We start from the raw sequence: 24491 nt of genomic DNA, 5'->3' as shown, positions 1-24491 counted from the left end.
CATAAATCTTATATTGTCATGCTTTAGTATTATTAGTTAGAATCATATGGTAATTTTTAATAATTTTATTGATAAAAAAAAGAAGACAAATATAGGAGAAGGTATCCCCCTTATAAAAACAAAGAACCGTTAGAACAATGCAGTACATAGTAATAAAAAAGAATATCAACATAGATTATATCAAATTTAATAATAATAAATAAAATTATTTTAATTAAAAAGCAAGTAATTACATAAGAAAACGTAGAAATTACGAAAGCCTCTAAAAATTAAATGAATACTTTTGTATAATGAATAATTGAGCCCTTCAAAAATACTTGTTTATGAAAAAAAAACCAAGACCATTCATTTTCCCGTAAAAATATTATCGATAACAAAAAAGATAAAGGGAAAAAAGCAATAAAATATATATAAAATGATTTAGAAGGAAAAATGTGCTTTGTATAACTGTATTTTCTCAATGATAATAATGAAGATTTAAATTTTTTAAAAATAAAGGTTCTCTTTTAAATTTTTTTATTATGCAATCGAAGAAAGTTTTAATTTTTAAAATATCGATCTAGCGAACTTAACCTAGATAATATTTTTGAGAAGCATGTGAAAATATATTCTGCGAGGAATAAATATCGAAAAAAAATTTGAAACACATAAATTATTTAATTTTGTTGATGTAAACGAAGTATATGGTGCATCAAAAATTAAGAACGAATACACAATAATAATAATACAGAAAATAAAACCGAAGGGATGAATCATTTTTTTCCAAACAATTGATGAAAATGATTTCATAGTATGCAATTATTTAAACTATGCCTGAATTTTTCATATCGCCAAAAATATAATGTAAGATCGTAGAAAATAATTTAGAATTACTTGTTAATAAATCAACATTTAAGGAACTTATGAGAATTGTAACATTAATGGAAATCAATCAAGGCAACAAAAACGAAATTTTTTGTAATCTCAAGCTAATTGAAAAAAAATGATAAAATATTGAAAATTATTAGGAGTATTTACTATCACAAAAAATCAGCTGTATATTTATTAATTAAATAAATTATCAAAGCCTTCACTCAATATTTAAAGTTGATTTTAAAGGATTGATTAAGAATTGTGATATTTTTGAGAAACATATGCATATAATTGCAGCAACAAAGATCAAAATAAAAAAGAAGGTAGGACTTTATAAAAATATTAATTGATGCGAGTAAAATTTTTCTATATAATAAAAATGTGCTTGATTATGGAATTAGAAAGAATTATAATTCAAACTAAAAATGAATATTATGAATTATCTAAAATAATAAAAATTTTAAGACTTTTTTAGAAACAACAAAATGTGTAAATAACCAAAACTCGAGATTTGATCTGCTGAAAACCTTTGAGGAAATATTTTAGCATAAATACATTATTATCAATGCTGTTAAAAATCTTTGGAAGGATTTGTCAAATGGCCGTTTGTTCATATAAAGTAAAAAATAATTTTTGTAAACAAACACAATTAATATTTTTAACTTCAATATATTTAACTATACTGACTGTGATTAAAAAAAATAGAAAGTAAAAATCAACTAAATGTTTTTTCGACTTTAGGAATAACAACACACCCAAAAAAAAATTTTGGAACTAAATATAATAGTTAAAAAGTTTGCTTTGGAAGTACAATATAAAAATTGAAAATTTTACAATATTTATTTAATTGTTTGTCATGTTTTATTAAAATATAGGCTGAAGATGCCCAAACACCCCCCCCCCCTCAGAGGGTGTTCACTTTATTTTTTCGAACCCCAAAATTGAAGTGCAAAATAAAGGAGGAGCAAAGAAGAAACAAAAATTACTAAGCACTTATTACATTAAAAACAAAAAATAAACATACTATCATGTACAGAATTATATTTTAATTTAAATTTGTATATTTATAACAATTGATAAGCAGTTTTTACCCTTCTGATTTATTAGAATTGGGGACCAAAATGCCTTCCTCTGAGGGTGTTCACTTTATTATTTTGAACCCCAAAAACGAAGTGCAAAATAAAGGAGGAGCAATCATTAGCATTCAAATTACTTGCATCTTTAAACAGTAAAAATACCAAATAATTATATATTTGTATACAAAATTTAATTTAAAAAAAGAATATAATCATAAAACTACATAATTCTAAATAACTTGGCATCTTTCAAATTAATTTTTTTGATTTAACAATCTGTATAGATCGTTGAACATTTATTTAAATTTTCTTATATAAATAATATTTATAATTTTAATTACTGGTTTATTATAAAAGTAGATTTTTGAAGAAAATCTACTTTTATAATAAACCAGTAATTAAAAAAAAATTTAGAAAAATAAGAAGGGCAAAAAAGATACAACACTTTAAATGATTATTAGAACTACATTTAAAATATAATTCTGTACATAAACGTATGTTTATTTTTTGTTTTTAATGTAATAAGTACTTAGTAATTTTTGTCTCTTCTTTGCTCCTCCTTTATTTTGCACTTCAATTTTGGGGTTCGAAAAAATAAAGTGAACACCCTCTGAGGGGGGGGTGTTTCGGATCCTTCCTCCAAAATATATGCAGATTATTATCTTAACATCGAACCAGTAAAATTAACGTCAGCAATGTTGCCTATATGATTCCTCTTTTATAAAATTACATGCTATTATAAATTGACACCTGACAGCTCAATATAATATTAATCTAATATTTAAACACGTGGTATCGTTTTGAGGCTGATCTTTATATTTTCTATAAGGATATGTTTCTTTGATGTTCTTCGTTGCATCTTGCTGACTAAATTATCGTTAGAAAATGATATATGAAAAATAAAACTTTTATTAGAAGGTAATTCGTTATATGAACAATAAATATTCCATATATGCAATTCCATAAGATAGTAAATAGCACTAACACTCCGTCATATATTATTTCGTAGGGAAAGTTAGATTTATCTCTAACGTCGATTACATTTCGATGTTAAAAATCATGTTTTTTTTGCTCTCTATTTCTACGAATCTGGTATTGTCCACTGGAAAATCTCTTTACTATCTACAACAATGTATTATTTCAAATTTCTTTCCGCCATGTTTTCTGTAACGTTTAACAAGTGACATAATAATTTATAGTATATAAAAAAAATCTTCAAAGGATATGAATTATGGACATAATCTTGATTTGAGAAATTGACAATTATATTTTTATTTCTATATGGTCTATGAAAAGTCAATCAAATACAGACCAACTATATTCTTGCAAATAAAAAGATCTGATTGACTACTAAGCAATTGATTACATTCTGAAAACTTGATGAAAATTAATGACGAAGCAATTGTTAGCCTATATAGACCCTTGAGAAATAAAATTAAAAAGATAGAATATGACAAAATGTAATGTTTTAATTTAAATATAAAATTTACAAAAAAAATTACTAATTTTCAAAAATGGGAATTCTACATAAGCACTTAGGAAAATTTGCTATTTAAGTGTTAGTCTAATCAAAATATATCATAGAAAATTATTTTGCGACCAAGGTTTTTTTTTTGTTATGTAATAACAACTAAATGGTTTTTACGCAAAAAAATAATAAATTAACTATAAGATATAACTTCAGATAATTACTTTATTTGTTGTATATCTGACTTACCTGATTATATATCTCGATACATTTTTTTGTTTTTACAAATGTAACATTTATTTTATTATTTAACAACTCAATAATTCTTCGTACTTTTATCTTTTGCGAATAAGATTCATATTTAAACTTATTTAATTCTTCGTCAATTATTTCTAGAATTTTTACTATAGGTATATGATCAAATGCAGATAATATTTCTTTATTATAATTAAACATCGCTTGTTTAGTCACGGCCGAATAACTTTTTGAAGTTATATGTCTTTCTCTTGTAAAAAAAATTTTCGTGAAATGCACAAACAGATCTATGAATGCGGAAATTATATTGTTGGTCTCTAGTGGCAAATTTAATGTTTTTAGTTTTCCACTAGTTCTTGGAAGTTGAATGTTTTTAATTCTCTTTAAAAATTGAGAAAAACGATGAATTTTTATGCTATTAATTTGGAACTTTCTATAATCTTCACTGTCTTTTAATATTTGATTGTTGGTATACTTTTTTTCTATTATAGTATTTTTTATCAGTAGTATATATTGGTCAATATTGTTCCTACATTCTGACAATATTTTATAAGATTTTTCAAATTTATTGAAAATTTTAATTGAAAAAAATTCTTGACTATATTCAGTTTCTTCGTTTACAATACCTGATTGGTAATTATTATTTTGCAATTTTGAGTGGATATTGTTGCTAATTTGGTCTAGATTAGTTTGGTTAAAATTATTATCACATAGATTATCATCATAAAAATATATTCCATATTCTCGTCCCAAATAATCTGACTGCTTTAAAAGCTGAGTAAAATCACCAAAAGAGGAACCTTTTAAATCAAAAACAGTTTTTTTAGGTTCATCATATGATAAAGTTATATTGAGTTCACTATTATCATTTTTTGAAAGAATATGGTTTAATTGTGTACAAAACATAAAACCCAATGTCAATAACATTCTAAGGGCTTGTTTTTCTATAAATAATATGATAATTTGTGCATTTGCCCGTAAATATTGTTTTCAGATAAATAAGAGAACGAACTCTACAATTTATATTATAATATAAAAAGAGAATTACACGTCAAGTTGAATATAAACTCGAATTAAACTTCTAATAAACTCATACATGTGGCAAAAACATCATAATTTAAGTGTAAAATTAATATAGCATCACATGGAACATTAAACTTCTATATTTTCGTAGTTCTGTTTAAATAGCATTTATAAGATATTTTAAACATTTACATTTATTCATATTTATAATTATAAATATACGTCAAATTTTTTATTAAATTATATAATCTTACGAATTATTTAGATTGCAAAATACTACAAAAATATATCAAATAAAAAACAGTACCTAAAATTAGGCAAGTACAATGTTTTGTACATTTTTATATCTCTTTGAATTTACACTGAGAAATTCAAATATCATGTTATTGCATTTAACTACTGAACAAACTCATTACAAAACTATTGTACGTTATTGCTAAATTTTATCTTTATTTTTCTTTTTCATAAAACGTTGATCATTTTGGACTATCTTTTTGCTTGTGTCATAAATCAATATATTATCCGTCTTAATTTTTTACATAAGAAAATTTACATATTAAAATGTAACAAGTTTATGGTAAAGTTCTAATATGTTTCAGTATTGTTAAAAATAAAAATAATTAATATACTCTAGTTGTTTTTTATGAGTTTTGTTAATAATATTGTAATAAAAACAAATAAAAAAAATGTCTTAAATAATATTAATTTAGCATTAACATTATAAATGTAAATAACCATAAAAAAAATGCTTTAATTTGATTCTATAAATTTAATGAACTCTAAAATTTATCTTTTTTATACAAAACAAAAGCTGTTTTTTTATCCGTATATTTTTTTATAAAAAACTCAAATACATTCAGAATGTTGTTAGATTACAAATAACCATTATGCTTTGTTCATGAAATTTTTATTTTATGTTATATAGGCCTTATTAATTATCAATTGAAGAATCGTTAAAAATTTCATCTTAAAAAAAAAAGTATTAGACGGAAGTAATAATTTGGTACATGACCGTTTGGAACCCGCTTTGAAAATTCAAAAAAAAGTTAAAAATAAAAAAAATTATACAAAAAGAACTTAACGATTTATTTATAATAATGAAAGAAGACAATTTTAAACGGTGATTTTTGGGGTTTGGAAAGCCCAGAGGAACTGTAAAAGGTACCATAGTGTTCGTCTTTGTTTATGTCTAGATCGAATATCTCTTATATAAATGAGCCAAAATTAACTAAGTTATTTCGTATTGTGACTCGGAATCGCTAAAAGTTACAGCATTGATGTAGTGATTCATAGTACTGTGCTCCATCTCTTTGCTTGTCTAATGTGGGCCTCATATACTACCCATTGATTAGAGATCATAATAGAAACAGGTTATACATTATATTGTATTACCTCAAAGAAAAAGCAGTATTTCTACTAGTTACAGAAACAAGCAAGGTGCCCGCCGATTCTGCATCAAATGTTTCCAAAATAAGCTTTTCTTTGTATTCCATGTATAAATACATTTCATCACTAAAAAGCTCATCTGCCTTAACAAACATTATTTTTGCCAATTTTGCCATTTTTTGAAAGAAGTGTCCTTTAAAATTTCAAAGTGGGTTCATTTTACCAATGCAGGTTCATTTTCCTAAAGCGGGTTCAAAACGGTCATGCGCCAATAATTTTGTTTCTAGAAATATCAGCTGCGTTTAAAATTTGACAGTTTGAGTATTTTATGAAATCTTACTTATATTATACCCTACACAAATGAATAAATTAATTTAAATAAATTACCGATACACCAGAGATTTGAGTTAATAATAAAGCCTCTTAGGTTTTTTAATTAGCTCAGCAGTGTCATAGTGTTGCTTGATAGGTTTAATATGTGTAATCTTTTATCAAATAAATCTCCTGCCACATGTCTAGAAAAATGTTAGAAATAGCAAAATATTCTAATAAAAACATAATTTGAATAAAATTCATTTTTAAACATATGTGTAAGGCTATAATTAAGAGGTATACTGAGGTATCAGTCAGTAAGCGTTTGATGAATAGTCCGTTCGTATTTTAATGTATGTGTCTATTATAAAATTACTAAAATAAAAATAATTTGATTGAATTTTTAATATTAACCAATAAACCGACTAGTTATTGACTACAAAGCCATAATATTGCTTCGAACTGTTAGCTGTCAAAAGAAGTTTCATAAGATAATCGTTATTTTTATTTTTATCCCCAATAGCCTTAATTTTCCGATTGATTCTGACGAATAGAATTAGAAGAGAGAAAAAAACTAAAATATGATTTTCTCTGGTTTTCGGTGTAATTAGTACTAGTATTTAGATCTGCTCCTTGACATTTTATATTCGAAAAATGCAGGTAGTTAAATAAAGCTCTAATGTGGCAAATAAAGATCGCCGCATTATATGATCAGGCAGAAAATTCCTCAAATATCCAACCATATTACTATCTAAATTGGCATATTCGAAAAATATACTCTTTGCTTGATTTATAAAACAAATTACTCATGTTTATTTATTTTTAATAATTAGACGACAAATATAAATATTCTACATATTAGGTTTAATTGGTAATTTCTAAATTTTGTCTAAAGTTTATATCGGAAATCAACTTCGAATTTCATTTTAAAACTGATTTGATCTTGAAATATTTTTGGATGCATTATTTATACATTTTATTTGTAGGTTTGCATCATTGGTTACATTATTGTACTGTTTTTCATTCTATACTTTTAGTCTACTCCCAGTAAAGATATAACTCTGACATTTGCTTTACCTCAGCAATGATGTCATTTTACAGCTGTTTTTTTACAATAAAAACGAGTTTCTAATATTTGTTGTAGTCAGAAATCATCTAACTCGTTTACAACGATGTCAAATATAATGAATATTCCACTCTATCATAAAACTTATTATTATGCCTCAAACAGTGTCAATTATAAACTTCTCATGGTCGTTTACACCTTTTAACATTCTTTTTTTACGTTTTATTATTATATCTCCTAATTTGTGTTTGCTCTTTCGGAATAATCTATAATTTATCTATAACACATTTGCCTTATATTTTTTGTTAAGCTTTATTGTGCACACTCCAAAAGTGTCGCATTAGATCTTTAGTCACTGGATTTAAAAATAATAACTCAATAAAAACACACTCAATATTATACATGATGCGTTATCATGTTCAACTAAGACTTCTTTCAAGCTTTTATAATTTTTTTGTATAGACTCAGTTATGTTTTTTCCAATTGTCAGACTTAAGTTAATAGTGTTTTTATCATATCAAATTTGTTAACATCAATCCTTGTTTGTTTTTTACATTGGTAACTCCTTTTATCTTCACTTAAACTATTTATATTTTGTCTGTACCTGTTTAGTTTGTCATAAATATCTGAAGGAGTTAATCTTCTCCCCAAAGCGTTACCAGTAGTCAAATATATTTTATTTATTCCTTAAGAAAATATGATTTACTATAGGTTTCAATTCGGTCTAGTCTTCTAGACTGTTTTTTACACAAATTATTTATTTTGTCTACCCCCTCTTATGGATAAAAATGACGAAAATATAGAAGAAATCTTAAATAAATATGGCGTCAAGGACCAATTTCTAAATAGTTTTGATACCATGCTTAATGAGTATGATTTCAAATCTAAGATCAATTATCATATTAAGAATATTTATAAACATAGGAAAATAGAAGAAGTACCCGAGACAGAGATTTACAATACGATCATGGAATTTATGACCAATAATTTACCAGAAGAAATACAAGAGAAGTTGTATTACCAGATTAGGAAATTTATAGATGAAAATCTTGAATTTTAATATTACAAGATACTAAAATATCATAAAAAGAAACTTATTTATTTTATTTCTTGTTTTTTAAATAATATATCAATAAATTCTAATACTTTCTCATTTATACCAACTTCAAGTTCCTTCATCTTCTGACTAATCTCATTCATCTTATTTTTGAATTCTGGGAAAAATGCCTTTACTTCCTCCTCGAGTTCATTCGTCACTTTCCCAGTCTCGAAATATTCCTTGCTTATTTTTGAATTTCCTTCTGCTAATTTACAAGTAAAAAATGTCAATTTTAAGGAATCCAAATCATTCCCTGTTTTTTTACTTATTTCTGGGAAGAAATTAAGATAATCGTCTTGCATTTGGAATTTTATTCCTAATAATCTACAATATTCATATAAATTATTTGGTTCATCTTGACCAGTGTAAGCATACCCCACAGAAATAGGGAAATAAAATGTATACCAAGATGTCTTATATTCTGCTATTGTATTATACAAGTCTAATTTATATTCCTCCATTGTATTTTTATAACAATCAAGTGTCTGCCCTAGACATGAATAAAATAAACATTTATAATACCGAGATCTTAAATTAGATCCAGTTTTTATATTTTTAGATATCCTAGCTAGACCAGTTATAAAATACTGAGAATATCTTAGAGATACCATTCCTTCTTTTTTATAATAACATTCGACACCTCTTCTTAGGTCAGATTCGTCCATGACATCGTCGATTACCACAAAGGCACTTTGAAGTAATTCGAAAATATTCCCCATTTTTACAGACTCGTCTGAAATATTATTTAGGAGAAGTTTGAATAGTTCTCGCCGGTAACCTTTTCCACCTGCAGTGTTGTAAGAAATAAAAGAAGATATTTTATTTGTATTTTGATAATTAGAGATTTTTAGAAAATCGCGAAGAATCAAATCAAAATTCGAGGACATTTTGGGGTTAAAAAAGGAAATAAAGTATAAATTGTACTACTTGAAAATAGTACATTTATGAATTTCTCCATGATATTTATACATTTTTACAGTTGACTATAAATAAATTAACTTATTTTTTAAATTTATACAGTATTTACTTTATTTTCAAGATATTTCAAATTTCTATATAATTCCTGCAATGTATATTGGTTTTATACAGCAAGTACTCTCGTTTTATAATACTTCAAATTTTAATATAATTTTAATTTATTTGATTGACGTATTAAAAATATCTTAAACATGTGCATAAAATCAAGAAATATAAATATTTGCAAAATATCTAATACATGTGCATAAATTTATGCATTAATTACACTAGTAAAAAATCTAAAGAACTTTATGCATAATTTAACATGTGCATAAATTTATGCATTAATTACACTAGTAAAAAATCTAAAGAACTTTATGCATAAAATCGTGTTTTATGATTGGCATTTAAAAAATATAATTTTATTTTACATTTAAGTATTTATTATTTTAATTTAAAGAAAGTACAATAAAACTAAATAAAAATATAACGAAGACCCTCACTATTCTGTATTTCACCCCTTCACACTGTCTCATAAGAAGGAAGAATTTGTTTGTTTATAAACAAAATATAGGGGAAAGGAGAGAAAAATAAAAGGGTGAATGATCGAAGTTACACATTTTGAAATGATGTGTAATTATAATATAGAATATACTATAATAATATTAGTTTATTATTTTTTTTGTTATAAATCTGCTTCTCCTTCAAACTCCTTTAATCTTTTCTGTACTTGCTCTAAAGCTTTCTTAGTCTCTTCTAGTTGATTCATAAGAAGATTATTTTCATAAATATACTCGTTTTTATCTTGTGTATTGAGATTGTTCTCAAAATTCTTAATCTCCTCTACGTACATGTTTTCCTCTTTCTTCAATCTCAAGATTTTACTGTCTCTCAAGTTCCCCTGCATAAAAAGGGGTAAACGAAAAGACATCAAATATTTACTATTTATTAAATAATTCTATACATACATTTGAAGATACATAAATCTATTCTTTATTGTATTAAATATATTCTCTATATTACATTATCTTGTTTTATTATCCCCTATATGATTTATATTATTGGTACAGGACTACATTCCTATAAGGACTTATCACTACGAAGTATAGAAATATTAAAGAAAGCTAACAAAATATATTTCGAAAATTACACTTCTATACAACAAGTACCAATTAGTCTACTACAAGAATACTTAAATAAACCCATCATCATATGTAATAGAGACGAAATAGAATCAGAAGACTTCTTCTTTTTAGAAGCCTCTAACTCCTTAATAGTCATCTTAGTAGCAGGGTCGCCTATGTTCGCAACTACTCACATAGGCCTACTTATAAAAGGCAAGGAAATGAACATACCAGTCGAAATAATCCACAATGCATCAATACTAAACGTGTACGGGTGTCTAGGCCTCTACTCATACCATCACGGCAAGACTGTGTCTATTCCTTACTTCACTCAAGAATGGAAACCAAGATCATTTTTCGACAACATCTTAAAAAACATAGAAGCAGGCTTGCACACTCTGTGTCTCTTAGACATAAAAGTAGAAGAAGAAAGATTTATGACTGTAAACGAAGCACTGAGTCAAATATTATCTCTGGAAAATGAGATAGTAAATGAGAACTATAAAATATTTGCAGTGTGTAGATTTGGATCGCCAAATCAAGTCATAAAATACGATAAAATAAAAAACTTAATAAAAGAAGACTTCGGGAAACCACTTCATAGTCTTGTAATACCAGGGAAAATGGATACTATAGAAAAAGAAATGGTAGGAGAACTTTTTAAATAAAAAAAATAATTTTAATATTATAAAAAGTACTTTAGTAGGTTATTCAAAAATTATTTAATGATATGCTATTAGAATACTTGTTAATATATTCATAAAAGTATTTGGTAATATTATTCAAAATAACTTAAAAGTACTTAGTATATTATTTGAAAATTTTTATTGAAAAAAAAATATAGATTATAATTATTCTACATTGCATATCATTAAAAAAGTGTTCAATGATTTAGTAAAGTCATGTGTAATTGCCAATCAACAGCTATGGATTTCTTTGATTAGTTAGGCAAAGGCTTTTGAAACTATTATGATTATTGAAGTATTATGTGTTTACTGAAGAAGATAACGCAAAGTAAGTGATGCTTTTTAATCTAAAAAGATCTACATTGTTGTTATTAAGTAACATTGCAAATATTTAAACACATCTTGTTTATAGGATTAGGATGAAAGTATTCATATGATGTATTTAAACAGTAAAAAAAAATCTAAAAGATAATTTTTTTAAATTGAATGAAAAAATTTCAAAAATTTGTGGAAACGTAATATTAGCTATTATACAAAGTTTTTATAAAATTTTTTTGTGCTTGAAATATTCTTATGTTGGTACAAATAAATTAAAACTTATAGCAGATTTATGTCTACAAGATCTTTTCTTTGTTTTAAAATATCAATTAGAAATTTCATTAAAATTTTATTGACGAAAATAATAATAAAATGTATAAATAAGCACGAAAAATATGTAGTACGAGAAAACGGAGAACACAAAAACACACTTTTGGGCTATTTAAAAGTTGAACAAGAATACACTTTTCTACACTAGATAATTTTTGAGTTCAATTGTTAAGTTTAAGAAATAGATTTTGAAGAATTATCCAATAAAGAATAAAATAATGTATGAACATATAAAAATTAAGTATAAATTACATTTGATTTAACCATAAATGAATATAGAAGTGTCTGAGATGTAGTTTAAGTATTCAACTTAATCCAATAGTTTCGAAAAGAATACATATATTCAATTTTTAATTAAATTATTCATCTTCTAACATTTTAATGTGTTTATGAGTTTGTTTTATTTACTAAAAAAAATTATTGAATTTTTATTTGATTTAATTTTTAGCTATGCCCAACATTGGTCTATTTTTGTACAAACATTCTAAAATTATATGATTGATATTCGACTATAAATTATTGCTTGATTGTTTCATGAGTATCGAGCTATTACTTTTTAGTTGTTTAAATGCTATTTTCGTTTTTTAGACTTGCCAGATCCTAAACCTTCTATACTTGTTGGTCTTTCCAATGGTTGAACTGTTATAATTTATAGCATCTATTAAGTCTTTTTGTTTTACTGCCAAGACCTCGCTCACATTATGTTTTAAATATCATTTGGTCTATGTGGAGACTGTTTTTTTTTGAAATATTTCTAAATCTTCTAATTAATTTGTGGACCAATTCTGTATTGGAACAAAAAAATTGCGAGGTATACTTTCCATTTCCTTTTAAATAAAAGTTATAAGTGTTTTTTATTCAGAATTAGGCATTTTTCTTGTCAGCGTACAGCAAATTTTATGTTCCTTGTATTACTCAATATACTACCCCAGTAAAGTTTTAATAATTTTCAATTATAATGCAATTTTCAAAATGTAATACTTTTAAATTGCTTAGATTTGTTACTAAATTTCAGTAACTTTTTCAGATATTTTTTAAATTTGTGTGAAATCTAATATGCATAATTTGTTTTTTAATAAATATTGTATGTTTGATGCATGTTTAAGTCACAATTAACAGACTCTTCTAAGATCCATTAAATAACAGGCCATACTCCTAATTAACCCTACAATTTATCAAACTTCTTCGGTGCTTTTTTTAAGAAATTTTATTTCTGAGTTTTTTTGAACTATTAATCATATTTTATATTTAGAAAGATTGTACATCTCAGATTTATCTTTATAGATACCTTTAAAAGTTACGAGGATTTTGCGAAGCATCGTCATACGGTATATAATGAATTACTTCGCTTATAGATACTTTTTTGTTATATTTAAGAAAATGGTGTCCTATCTATAAATCAAAAAAAAAACATGAGATGGCTATTTCAAAAATTATACAAACTTATTCAGACTATACATACATAGCATCATCTTAAATTAACAAGATATATGTGACTGAAAATTTATAGATATGTTGTAGTTTCTAAAACCGGGATCTACTTTAACACTAAATGACCACAGAATAACCCTCATTTATTAGATTTAAAAATTTTATTAAAAATTTATAAGCTTCGCTCTTCGAATATAAGGTTAACCGAATGCAAAAAACCTAAGTTGGTAAATTTATATTTGAATTATTTTTTACGATACAAAATCTTTGCAACAGTATCAATGTTTTCATATAATTTACATTATAATTGTACTCATAATTTAAAGCTACTTACGACATTTCTGTAATCAATTTGTATTGTAGTGATATTTGAAATCTTCTTTTTTATGTAGATCTAACGTCCATAATTATTAAAGCTGACACTATGATTTGTAATTCATTAGTCAACAAGAGTTCATAAGCTACAGAATTATATGACGCGAAGCAATTAGTTCTTTTATAGTGTATTCAACTGAACGTTCAAATTAAAATTTTTTTAAGGCATGTTGTCACACGTATAATATTTTCAAAAATGTTATTTACTTCCTTTTTCATAGCGTAAAATCTTCACTAAATTATGTATATAGCATCCTGCTGTGACGAGGATGTAATTATTCTTTCATTACAAATTGAAATCTTATTTATCAAACATATTTTCAATTTTCTAAATTTTTGTAAAAACCTAGCTAAATCTTTCCCTGTTTTATAGGGTTATTCTATATGTTTTCATAATATTTAATTTCCTTTTTTTGTGTTAAAATCAAAAACTATTTTTATCTAGAAAACTCTTCTTAGTCACGCATATTTTTAATAGTTCTCTAAAAAAAATTTCTTTGTATTATATTATAATGTTTTTTTTGTGTTCAATTATTACATTTTGTAAATATAAAAAGATGTCTAATCTTTCTGCAATTTTAAGAAAGTTAAAAAATTCCCACAATCGATTATAAGTATATTTTGCGGGGAATTATGAGGAAAATACGGATTTGTAACATATTTTACGAAGCTGTATTCACCAAATTATTTAAATAAATATAAATTTTTAGTAATGAAAGAAAATCAAATTAAAAAAAGTAGTTTCGCATTTGTAATTGATAAAAAGATAAGTAAAAAATTAAATCAATTCATTTTATATATTATTGATTTAATGGCGAAGTTATACCATTCTTAAAACGTGTTTGAAATGCTTTTTTTTTAAAGCATTTATTAGAAATAAAAGATAAATGAAAAAAATAATTTTTTGAGAAAAAACTCTAAATAAACAAATAGTGAAAAATAACTGAAATCGATTATATAGTATATTTTTATGGATTTATAAACTTTAGTTCGCTTTATACAAACTTTATTTTAGAGATTTCGAGAAAGGGTAAAACAAATAAGTTTGTTTTCTTGTATAGTTTAATGATAAATTAGATCGCTGATAATAAAAGTACTAGAATATATATATATCTTATCAGTATGTTACACCAAAGTAAATATAACTGAATTCTCACTAAAAGTGTCTTGACGATTAATTTTTTATTCTAAAATTATAAAACTTAATTTTAAGAAATGGCAGATTTAGACTTCTGCTAAAACAGATAATGTATCAATTTAGCTTTTTATTTAGCATACAAAATATAAAAATACAATGTAAAAACCTTGCTCAAAAAAAAAGATTGAAATAATTACCTTTGAAAAAATCTAAATCTAATTCTGATTATAAATTGTGCAAAATTTTGATTAAATAGAACAAATCAAAAAACATAATTTTATTATAGTTTTAACGCAATTCGAACATTTTACTTGGCATCAAATTAATGTTAAAAAATTCTACGGGAAATATGTTATATGCAAACTGGGTATGGATTTAGAACATTCATTATTAAATTCAATAGTGCATGATTTGTGCAAAAAGATCTAATTTACCTCAATACGAAGCTAAAATTTTTTAAGTTCTGTGATCCATGTTATTATTTTAAGGTATATAGCTCTAATATTATAAATAAAAAACAAACTTTAAGACTTGACTATTGAAAAAAATACACAAAAAGAATTTTTGATTTTTACGCAAATATATAATTTTTCTATTTTTATTTCCATCATACTTTAACATTAAATTACTCAGAACAATATATTCTTATAGTATAGATTTTTGTGATATTGTTTGCTTATATCTTTTTAGAATATTTTCTATATTTATATATATGTCTTATTATATAAAAAACCTGCCAATGTTATTTGTTTTTACAATGTAAAATGTTGGCTTAAATTTTTTGTTCACCTTAGATATCTTGCATTTGAATTTTTAAACAACTGTGGTAAAAATATCAATATTTTAACAATATAAAATGATAGATTCTTTCTTTGGACTTTTGATCTTTTTTAAATCAGAAAAATACGATATATTTGTGCGTTTTAATTCTTAAAAGTTCCCATAAAAAATTATTGTTGTATCATATTACACTTTATGTATTTTTAATACTCAAAATAGTATTAATAGTTATTTTTTTTGTTACTTGTCTTTTTTTTTATATCTTTGTTTAGATAGATTTCAAAAAAAAAAATTTAGTCTATAAAATTTTTATACGGATGCTATATATAGCCCTATAAATATCCACATTTTTATTAAAAAACAAATTAACACATATAATTACCAAATAGATTTTATTTTTTGGGTCCAATAAATTTTCCCATGAAAATCGGTAGACTACAAGTGAAATTATCGTCTTGTCTTATTACGAACCATAAAAAGGGTTTATTAAATTCCAAAACACGGAAATTGTTTGCTTCAGTTTTTTCTTTTACTGATTTATTAGACACTAAATGAGTTACAAATCCAAATTCATATACATCAATAAGTACGTTTTGTTTAATTTCTAAATTTTCGTATTTGAAGTCCGTCTTCAGTTTGTCTAGTTTTAATGAATTCAACATACTATCAATCCCCAGATCTTTTGAATATGTGATAAAATCGACCTCATACTCGAATCTAAATTTAGGAAAGGTTAAATTTACATTTCCGTATTCCATTCGCGATATTAAGCAATTTAGTTCGTTTTCAGAACAAATCTTTTTAGTTACTTCGTCCCAATCCTCAATCTTTTTAGGCATGACGGCCAGGAAGAATGAATCAGAATTTTTATAAAGCATTTTTACAGCAATTATTTTTTCGTCTTCATAAAAATTGTACTTTTTTGCTATATAATTATACATCATATCTTGTTTAACTTTTCCAGCATAAGTTGTAAAATCTTCAACACGGAAAAAGTCAAAATTTGTGCTCCATTCTTGTTTTAAATAGAAATTGTTTTCTTTTAATAAACACATGTCTGGGCCAAAAGAAGTTATAAAATGTTGAAAAATTATATTAGTGCCATTGGTGATATAATGATAAAAATTTTTATAATCATCAATCACTTTCTTAGGATTATATGATGAGATTTTTATATTGTAAAAATTTGAGATAAGTGTCTTAAAATCTTCGTTAATTATAAATTTATCACTATGAAATAAATAATTCGTCACGATATAATCACACGTCACAAACAGATCATCTCTATTTCTTTTTTTAGTCAAGATCTCGTTAATTTTATTAGAATTTATATTAAAATCGTTGATATTTGGTTCAAAGCCCAATTTACCAATAAATTTATTGCTTGTTTCGTCATCTGTGCCATTGGCGAGGAGACCTAGTACTTGAAGGAAGGAATATGGAGATAAAGCCTGATTCTCCGTTTTGTCCTGATCTCGAGATAGTGTTAAATTGAACATTTTGAAATACAAATTTATGATATTTTGAATATTTATTTTCATGGGGAGGAGATTTTTTTTAATATATAAATATTTAAAGTTGGCTCTAATTTTAAATAGACCTTTCAAAAGCTGTTATAAAATGTATGTCAATAAAATTGAAAATTTTAAATTTATGTCATAAATAATGTTTAACACTGGTAAATTCGTATAATACCTTAATGTCTATTTATATAAAGGTTTTTTTTTCATATAACAGCTAATATTTGTTTCAGTTTTATGTATCTAATCCGTTTTTTTATAGCTTAGATCAAAGATAGAATATATCAGGAAGATGCTGTTGATAAAGAATTGTATAAAATTGTAACTAACTAGTTAAGAGTGTAACAGTTAAAAAATAACGCATTTTAAGAGAATGAAAGTATGACGAAGCTTGAAAACATAATCAATATTGCAATATCCATAATTTGAGGAGCAAAATTCCTTGCAACAAGATAATCTATGTGCTAATAAACTTGAGAAATCTCAATATATTTTTATCTTTTATTTTTTTGTAAAAAATAAGCTTTTTTAAAGAAAAATACAGGCTTAATAACCAAACATCTTACAGAAAACACGTGATGGAATTTTTATCGAAAATACAGCATTCTAAGTCGTATATAATAACATTTCATACTTTCCAAAATTTATATTTTTTATTCGGCTCTTTTTCTGAAGCCGTTTGTACAATTAATAGAGAAGCTTTAAGTGGTGTTTGATACATGTAATCATAACACTACAATCATAACTGAAAAATTATGAATAACATGTACTCTTTAAATGGCTTTTTGAACAAACATTAACTGTGGGTATTTCAAATTACATAGATGTAAGAAATCAAAGCACAATAATACTTTACTTAAATTATAAATCTAAAAATACGTTTGGCATTATTTGTAGAATGTTTACAACACATGTTCGTTGACATTTTTTATTTTGTTATTCCTGTATTTTGAATTTAAAAAATTTTTATCATTTATATCTGAAATTTTAATTTAAAGAAGAGAAAAAACACAAGTATTAAATATGAAAACTTAATATTAATTTGAATTAGTGTTTTGTGGAACCAGAGTAAGCTTCTTGGTAGTAAAAACCTCTCTAATCTTTATTTATTACTAATTCAAATGATGTTATCTATAAGTCCTTTGTTTTCTTTTTGGTCTTGTTTTTTAATTGTGTTTTTTTTGTTCCATTCTTTCTTTGAAATTAGTTTCAGCTAAAAATAAAACAAATATTTTCTAAAAAAAGGCAAAAATGACATGTAGATAATACAGTCTATTATAGATTTTAAATAAACAATGTTATTGCTCGAAATAAAATGGTTCCACGTAATCAGTACTAAAATATAAATTATTTTAGGCCAGATAATCAATTCTAATCTATAAAATATTTATAATTTTTTAAAAAAGAAAACCGTTTTTAGTTCAATACTCAACCTCATGTGACCAGAAAAGCAAAGATTTGTTTGAAACTCACAAAAATAATTCAAATTATGATACCAATATTGTTATTAAATTTAGTGGTGTTGAGTGAAATAATAATTATTTATAGCCCCTATTCTAGAATAAATGTTTATGGTGGAGAATATGAAAACAGAGATTAGTAGTGAAATATCTTGCAGGAGCTACAAAGAGCTTCTTTACTTTCCAGTTTTAATAAATTATCAAATGAGGAAAAAATTGATTATTTTATTCATAAAGCCAACATTGAGATACTAGATTGGCATAGTATGTTAATGAAGGAGAAACGGAAATGTTCATTAACATTTGAAATGTGGAAAGAGTTGGCAGAAACGGAATTTGACTGCGGTACTGGATTGTACGAATTATATACTTTAAAACAAAAAGAAAACCAAAGTATTGTGGAATTTATCAAAGATGTAGAAAAGAAATGTCTAAAGGAAAATATCAGAAATACGGGTAAAAGGAAGATAATAAGAAATGGAATTCTACCAAGATATAAGGCTATAAAAATGGTATTAACAGGGCAATATGAAATTAATAAAGAATTCCTTGAAATAATTGATGAAATGGAAAAGGAAAATAACGATATAACAAAAATAAGACAACCTGCCTCCAATAACATCAACAAAAGATATTCATGTTATTTTTGCCACAAGGATGGGCATATTGCTAAAGACTGTTTTGCGAAGAAGAAAAGAACTGATGGTAAACAACTACAGTATAAAAGGATAAATGAGATCCACCAAGAAGGCGAAATGTTGGATGCAAACTTTATTAACAATAAAGAAGATTTAATATATGTTTATAATGAAAAAATTAATGTAACTTTTGACTCGGGTTCTTACTATAATTTTATGAGTAAAAAGGCTGCTTCTGAACTAACTTTAAAAATTTATAGAAGTACAGAGGAAATATATTTTTTAACATGTTTAGAAGAAAGATTCGGGATTACAGAATATGTGATATTAGATTTCTCTTATGGTGGTAAAAGTTATCGTTCTAAATTTTTTATATTCCCTAAGGTGGAAAAATTTAAAATACTTGTAGGAAAAAAGACATTACAAGAAATATTGAAAAGGGTGTCTAGCAATAGAATTTGTGAAATAAATACGATAAAAGGAGAAAAAATTGTTGAAAAGGTCTATACACTACCAAAAAAGTTAGAAGAAGGAGTGGAAAAATCTATCAAAGAACTACTAAGTAAAAATTACATAAGAAAATCAAAATCAACGTGGTTGAATAATTTAAGACCAGTAATTAAACCAGATGGTTCTATAAGAGTTACTACAAATTTAGTTTCGTTAAACAAATTGGTAGAGCTAGATAATTACTCCTTACCACACATTGATAAGCTTTTATACGGGCTTCGTGGGAAAAAATATTTTAGTAAATTGGATTTAAAAGATGCATTTTTTTGTATAGAATTAGCGGGAAAAGATAGATATAAGACCGCTTTCAGATTTAAGCACCTATTATAGAATGGAACGTTATGCCAATGGGGTTTAAAAATGCTCCGGCAATTTTTCAAAGATTTATAGATGATGTTTTACAAGAAAAAATGGGGAAAAGTTGCTTCGTGTATGGCGATGACATACTGGTTTTTGGAGAAAACGAGGAATAACGTGATTTTAATTATGAGAAGATCATAACAAAGCTTAAAAGCTATAACTTAGGTATTAATGAGGATAAAACAATATATAAGGTTAAAGAACTTACCTTTTGGGACATTTAATAGCATATAACTAAATTAAGCCAAAAATTACACGGGACCAAGCAATTAACAATATGAAAAGACCAATCAATAAAAAATCACTGCAAGAATTTCTGGGACTTATTAATTATTATAAAAAATTTATTCCTAATTGTTCAAAAATCGGAGGATGTTTATATGATCTTACAAAAAATGATATTCAATTTAATTGGGGGAAGGAACAGGATGCTGCTTTTAACACGTTAAAGAAAATTGTATTGTCGAGCAGTGTGCTTAAACAGCCAGATTTTAGTAAACCTTACATATTAGAAACGGATGCATGTGACTCTGGTCTGGGAGCGATCTTGTCACAAGAAAATGAAGGGCATGTGTACCCAATCGCGTACGCTTCTAGAAGATTGGTTCCAGCGGAAAGAAATTACAGTATCAGCGAGAAAGAATGCTTGGGTGTCCTATGGGGAATGGAAAATTTTAGATATTTTTTATATGGAAATGAGTCTAAAGTAATAACTGATCCCAAAGCTCTAGAGGTCCTAAATAAAGGCGAAATAAAATCGTTACGTATACAAAGGTGGCTTGATAAATTGAGTGAGTATAATTACACGATCGAGTACAAAAAGGGGACAGATATTCCTCACGTCGATTGTTTGTCAAGATCTTATCTTAATGAGTTAAATACGGATGAAATAAATATGATTGAATTTAGCGAAGAAGAAAAAAGGTCTATCATAAGGAATAAACATATAGAGTTAGTTCACAGAGGATCAAAAGTTATTGAAAATGAATTAAGGAAAAATATCATTGGAAAGATATGTCGCATATGGTAAAAACGGAAATTAATAAATGTCTAAGATGTAAGATGTACAATCCACAAAGAGGAAAAAAATTCATATTTGTGACAGCATACGAACCTGGCGAAAAGGTAGCTGCCGATATTATAGGACCAATCAATGGAAGCTATAAAATTACGGCGATCGACTATTTTACAAGGAAAGCGTGGGCTAAAGTCATTACTACTAGAGAGAGTAATAAGCTAGTGAAATTTTTTGATGAAGTTTATAATGACATAAAGATTAAAATACTAATTCTTGATCAGTCAAAAGAAAATTTGAGTATTGAGGTAAAACAATGGGCAACGAGAAATAATGTTCAAATTCATTATATTTCCCCTTTTCATCACCAATCAAACGGAAGAATAGAAAGATTTAATAGGACAATACAGGAAGGTATATATAAAGATAATAGTTTTGGAAATTTGAAGACAAAAACTAAGCGTGTACTAGATGTATACAATAATGTTAGACACTCCGTTCTTGGCATGTCGCCAGATGAAGCATGTAATCCTAAGAGAGCTCAGGAGATTAAACTAAGACAATTCGAAGAAATCATAAAATTCAACCAACGACAGAAGAAAAGAGGAGCTGAATTTATTTTTAAAGAGGGAGATAGTGTTATAATTAGAAGAGAAACCGATTTAACAAAGGGAAAACCTAGATTTGAATCGCAAGGTATAATTATTAATATTTTAGGAAATAATTCTTATAACGTTAAGGTCCATAATAAAACTATAAAGCGACATGGCTCGCAACTTAAGCTAATAGTAGAGGATTATTTTGAATGAGGGGGATGTTGAGTGAAATAATAATTATTTATAACCCCTATTCTAGAATAAATGTTTAAGTGGGAAAAAAATCATGCAAAAACAAAAATATAACTTAAATATGTGACAAAAAATTTTATCTTAATCTGAAAAGGTTGTTTTTATAATGTCAAATAATATTTAATTTCATATATTAAATCATTAAAACTGTCGCTTTTTATGAGTGTCATTTATTTCTTATTTAGATTTTTTACCATAGAAAATATTAATATTATATTGTTATCTATTTGTGCATTTTCGTTTTTTTTGTAATGAGACTAAGATCAATTCAGTGTATGACATTATAACCTTTCAAATGTTTCTATACATCTGTATATATTTTTTTTTCTGTAACTTCTTCCCCTTTATTTTTTTGTTTTACCATCAGCCATACGCATAGAATCATATACTTCCCATCTTAAAATTTTAAGTTGTGTTAATATATATCTTCTGATATTTATTTGCACATGTTTTTTAATCCATTCATCTTCATCAAAAAAAATTACAAATTTTTGATCATATATATTGCATTTTTATTTATGATAATCTGTTCTGAGATCAAACTCAACAAATTAAAAAAAAATCCTCAAATATCTATACTAGAGAGAAATAAAAAAGGACAAATATATATCATTCATTGGGATTGTCATGAACACCTTTTGGCTCCTTAAAAAAATTGAAAAGGATAATATAGTTGTACATCTTGTTCAAATGACATTTTCTTATAAGCTTCATTTATTCTACCTCAAACTAATTATATAAAATGAAATTAGCTACAAAATCTATAGATTATTAATAATCGAAAAAAAATGAGAGTGCAAAAATATCTAGGAAATAGAAAATGACAACCAAAATATTAATATAAAGAAATTTTTATTTTAAAAAAAATGCCATATAGGTTTTAGAATTCAAAATCTGCTATATAATGTAGATTTTCACAACTATACAGATCTGTAGACGATCACATTATTTTTTCAAAAAACCAAAAATTCATATGAACATGATGAATTTGGATGATTTAAAGATCAATTGTTTATGATTAGATTTGAATTGTCAAAACAATTTCCCTCGAAAATTGACGGAATAATTTATTATTATGTGCTTTGCTATTATGATCTTCATACCATTAAATTGAATCTAAATTCTTGTAAAAGTTTGACACATATAACATATTAGTCGATTTTTGTTTGAAATGAAGATCTTATGAATAAAAATACTAAAATCCTTTGAATAAATTTATCATTATTAAAAATTCATTTTATAACTATAATAAGATTTAAAAATATTGCTTAGCTATATGTAAGCCATGGCAGCCAGTCATAATAAATAACAAACCAATTTTAGCTAAAAAACCTACTAAGTAACATATGCCAATTTCTATTAGCTATAAGTTTCAAAAATCCACATTAAAGATTTTTTGCTTCATAACTACAAGTGCCTATTAAAGCTTAATAAGCTAAATAATATTTCGCCATATATTTAAGTTACAGATCTCGATTTATACATTCATTCCTTTTCTAAGATATGATAGAGCATGCGTCTAACGGATTTTTTCGATCCCGTTACTTATTCCTTATTTTGAGAAGTTTAGTGAAAACGTGTTTACGTCATATTTTAATTTTATAGTAAGGCCAAAAATAAGTATACTGATTTGATGTTTCAATATTTGCAAATAATGTAACTTTTGAGCTTATTATTTAGTGCCTTTCGATGGATTATAAAGGCAGATTTCGAAGATTGAACTTTATAAGTCAGAGGATTCGAATTTTTAACTTTTCGATTCAGAGTCTTGCCCGTGGAAAATTTTACGTAAAAGATGTTTAGATGGTAATAAATTAGCGCTAAAGATCAGGAGTTGTGAAGAGGCATATTAATAGTTTATAATAGTTAACGATTCATATCATTATTACAAAGAATTTATCCGCTGCAATTTTTTCTCCTATTCTATCATATCTCGTACAAATAATTTTCACTAATATAAATAGAAAAGGCAATTAATTCCGTAGAAGGCAGAGCCAATCTGGTTTTTAGAGCTTATCGCCCGTATCTTATATTTATTTTACAAAGATTTAAATTCATAACAACCGAGCAAATAAGTATCCCTTAATTAAATATGTCTTCTGTGTTGTATTTTCTTATATTCTTACTTTTAAAGAAAAAAAAAGAGACGAAAAAATATAAAAAAATAAATCCTTGACAGAAAAAATAAAGCAATTCATATTAAAAAAAATTAAGCAATTTAAATTTAAAAAAATACAATAGAATTTTTGAAAACAAATAATTTTTAGTTATGTTATATTTTTAACACAAAATTATGATGAAATACTGATCATTATCGTATATGTACAAATAAAGGTGGTGGAATCATACGAAAAGCGTCAAAATTAATTTCCTTGATGAAAAATTCATAACCACCATCCAAATACTTTTTATTGGCGTATATGTAACAATTATGATAAAATTACTTTTTTTAATGTTTTATTTG

At 25.5% G+C, this 24491-nt stretch overlaps 6 protein-coding genes across 6 annotated transcripts; 2 read left to right on the top strand and 4 right to left on the bottom strand.

The window, feature by feature from the left end:
- Positions 1-3621: 3621 nt before the first annotated feature.
- On the bottom strand, positions 3622-4578 carry VNE69_11176 (putative SP-containing protein; the record flags this gene model as incomplete). The annotated part of the gene is made up of 1 exon (XM_065475086.1): positions 3622-4578. The coding sequence occupies one exon, from the start codon at positions 4576-4578 to the stop codon at positions 3622-3624; it is 957 nt and encodes a 318-aa protein (XP_065331158.1).
- A 3638-nt stretch (positions 4579-8216) lies between these two features.
- Positions 8217-8498, top strand: VNE69_11175 (uncharacterized protein; the record flags this gene model as incomplete). Its single annotated transcript, XM_065475085.1, has 1 exon — positions 8217-8498. One exon carries the CDS (start codon positions 8217-8219, stop codon positions 8496-8498), a length of 282 nt encoding a protein of 93 aa, XP_065331157.1.
- Positions 8499-8536: 38 nt separating this feature from the next.
- On the bottom strand, positions 8537-9424 carry VNE69_11174 (farnesyl pyrophosphate synthase (FPPS); the record flags this gene model as incomplete). Its single annotated transcript, XM_065475084.1, has 1 exon — positions 8537-9424. The coding sequence occupies one exon, from the start codon at positions 9422-9424 to the stop codon at positions 8537-8539; it is 888 nt and encodes a 295-aa protein (XP_065331156.1).
- A 755-nt stretch (positions 9425-10179) lies between these two features.
- On the bottom strand, positions 10180-10401 carry VNE69_11173 (uncharacterized protein; the record flags this gene model as incomplete). The annotated part of the gene is made up of 1 exon (XM_065475083.1): positions 10180-10401. The coding sequence occupies one exon, from the start codon at positions 10399-10401 to the stop codon at positions 10180-10182; it is 222 nt and encodes a 73-aa protein (XP_065331155.1).
- A 141-nt stretch (positions 10402-10542) lies between these two features.
- VNE69_11172 (diphthine synthase) lies at positions 10543-11286 on the top strand (the record flags this gene model as incomplete). Its single annotated transcript, XM_065475082.1, has 1 exon — positions 10543-11286. The coding sequence occupies one exon, from the start codon at positions 10543-10545 to the stop codon at positions 11284-11286; it is 744 nt and encodes a 247-aa protein (XP_065331154.1).
- Positions 11287-16068: 4782 nt separating this feature from the next.
- Positions 16069-17217, bottom strand: VNE69_11171 (serpin-type proteinase inhibitor 3; the record flags this gene model as incomplete). The annotated part of the gene is made up of 1 exon (XM_065475081.1): positions 16069-17217. The coding sequence occupies one exon, from the start codon at positions 17215-17217 to the stop codon at positions 16069-16071; it is 1149 nt and encodes a 382-aa protein (XP_065331153.1).
- Positions 17218-24491: the final 7274 nt, after the last annotated feature.

The sequence above is a fragment of the Vairimorpha necatrix genome, chromosome 11, assembly GCF_036630325.1.
Source record: "Vairimorpha necatrix chromosome 11, complete sequence".
NCBI classification, from domain to species: Eukaryota; Fungi; Microsporidia; family Nosematidae; genus Vairimorpha; species Vairimorpha necatrix.
This window is presented reverse-complemented; position numbering and strand designations above follow the sequence as displayed.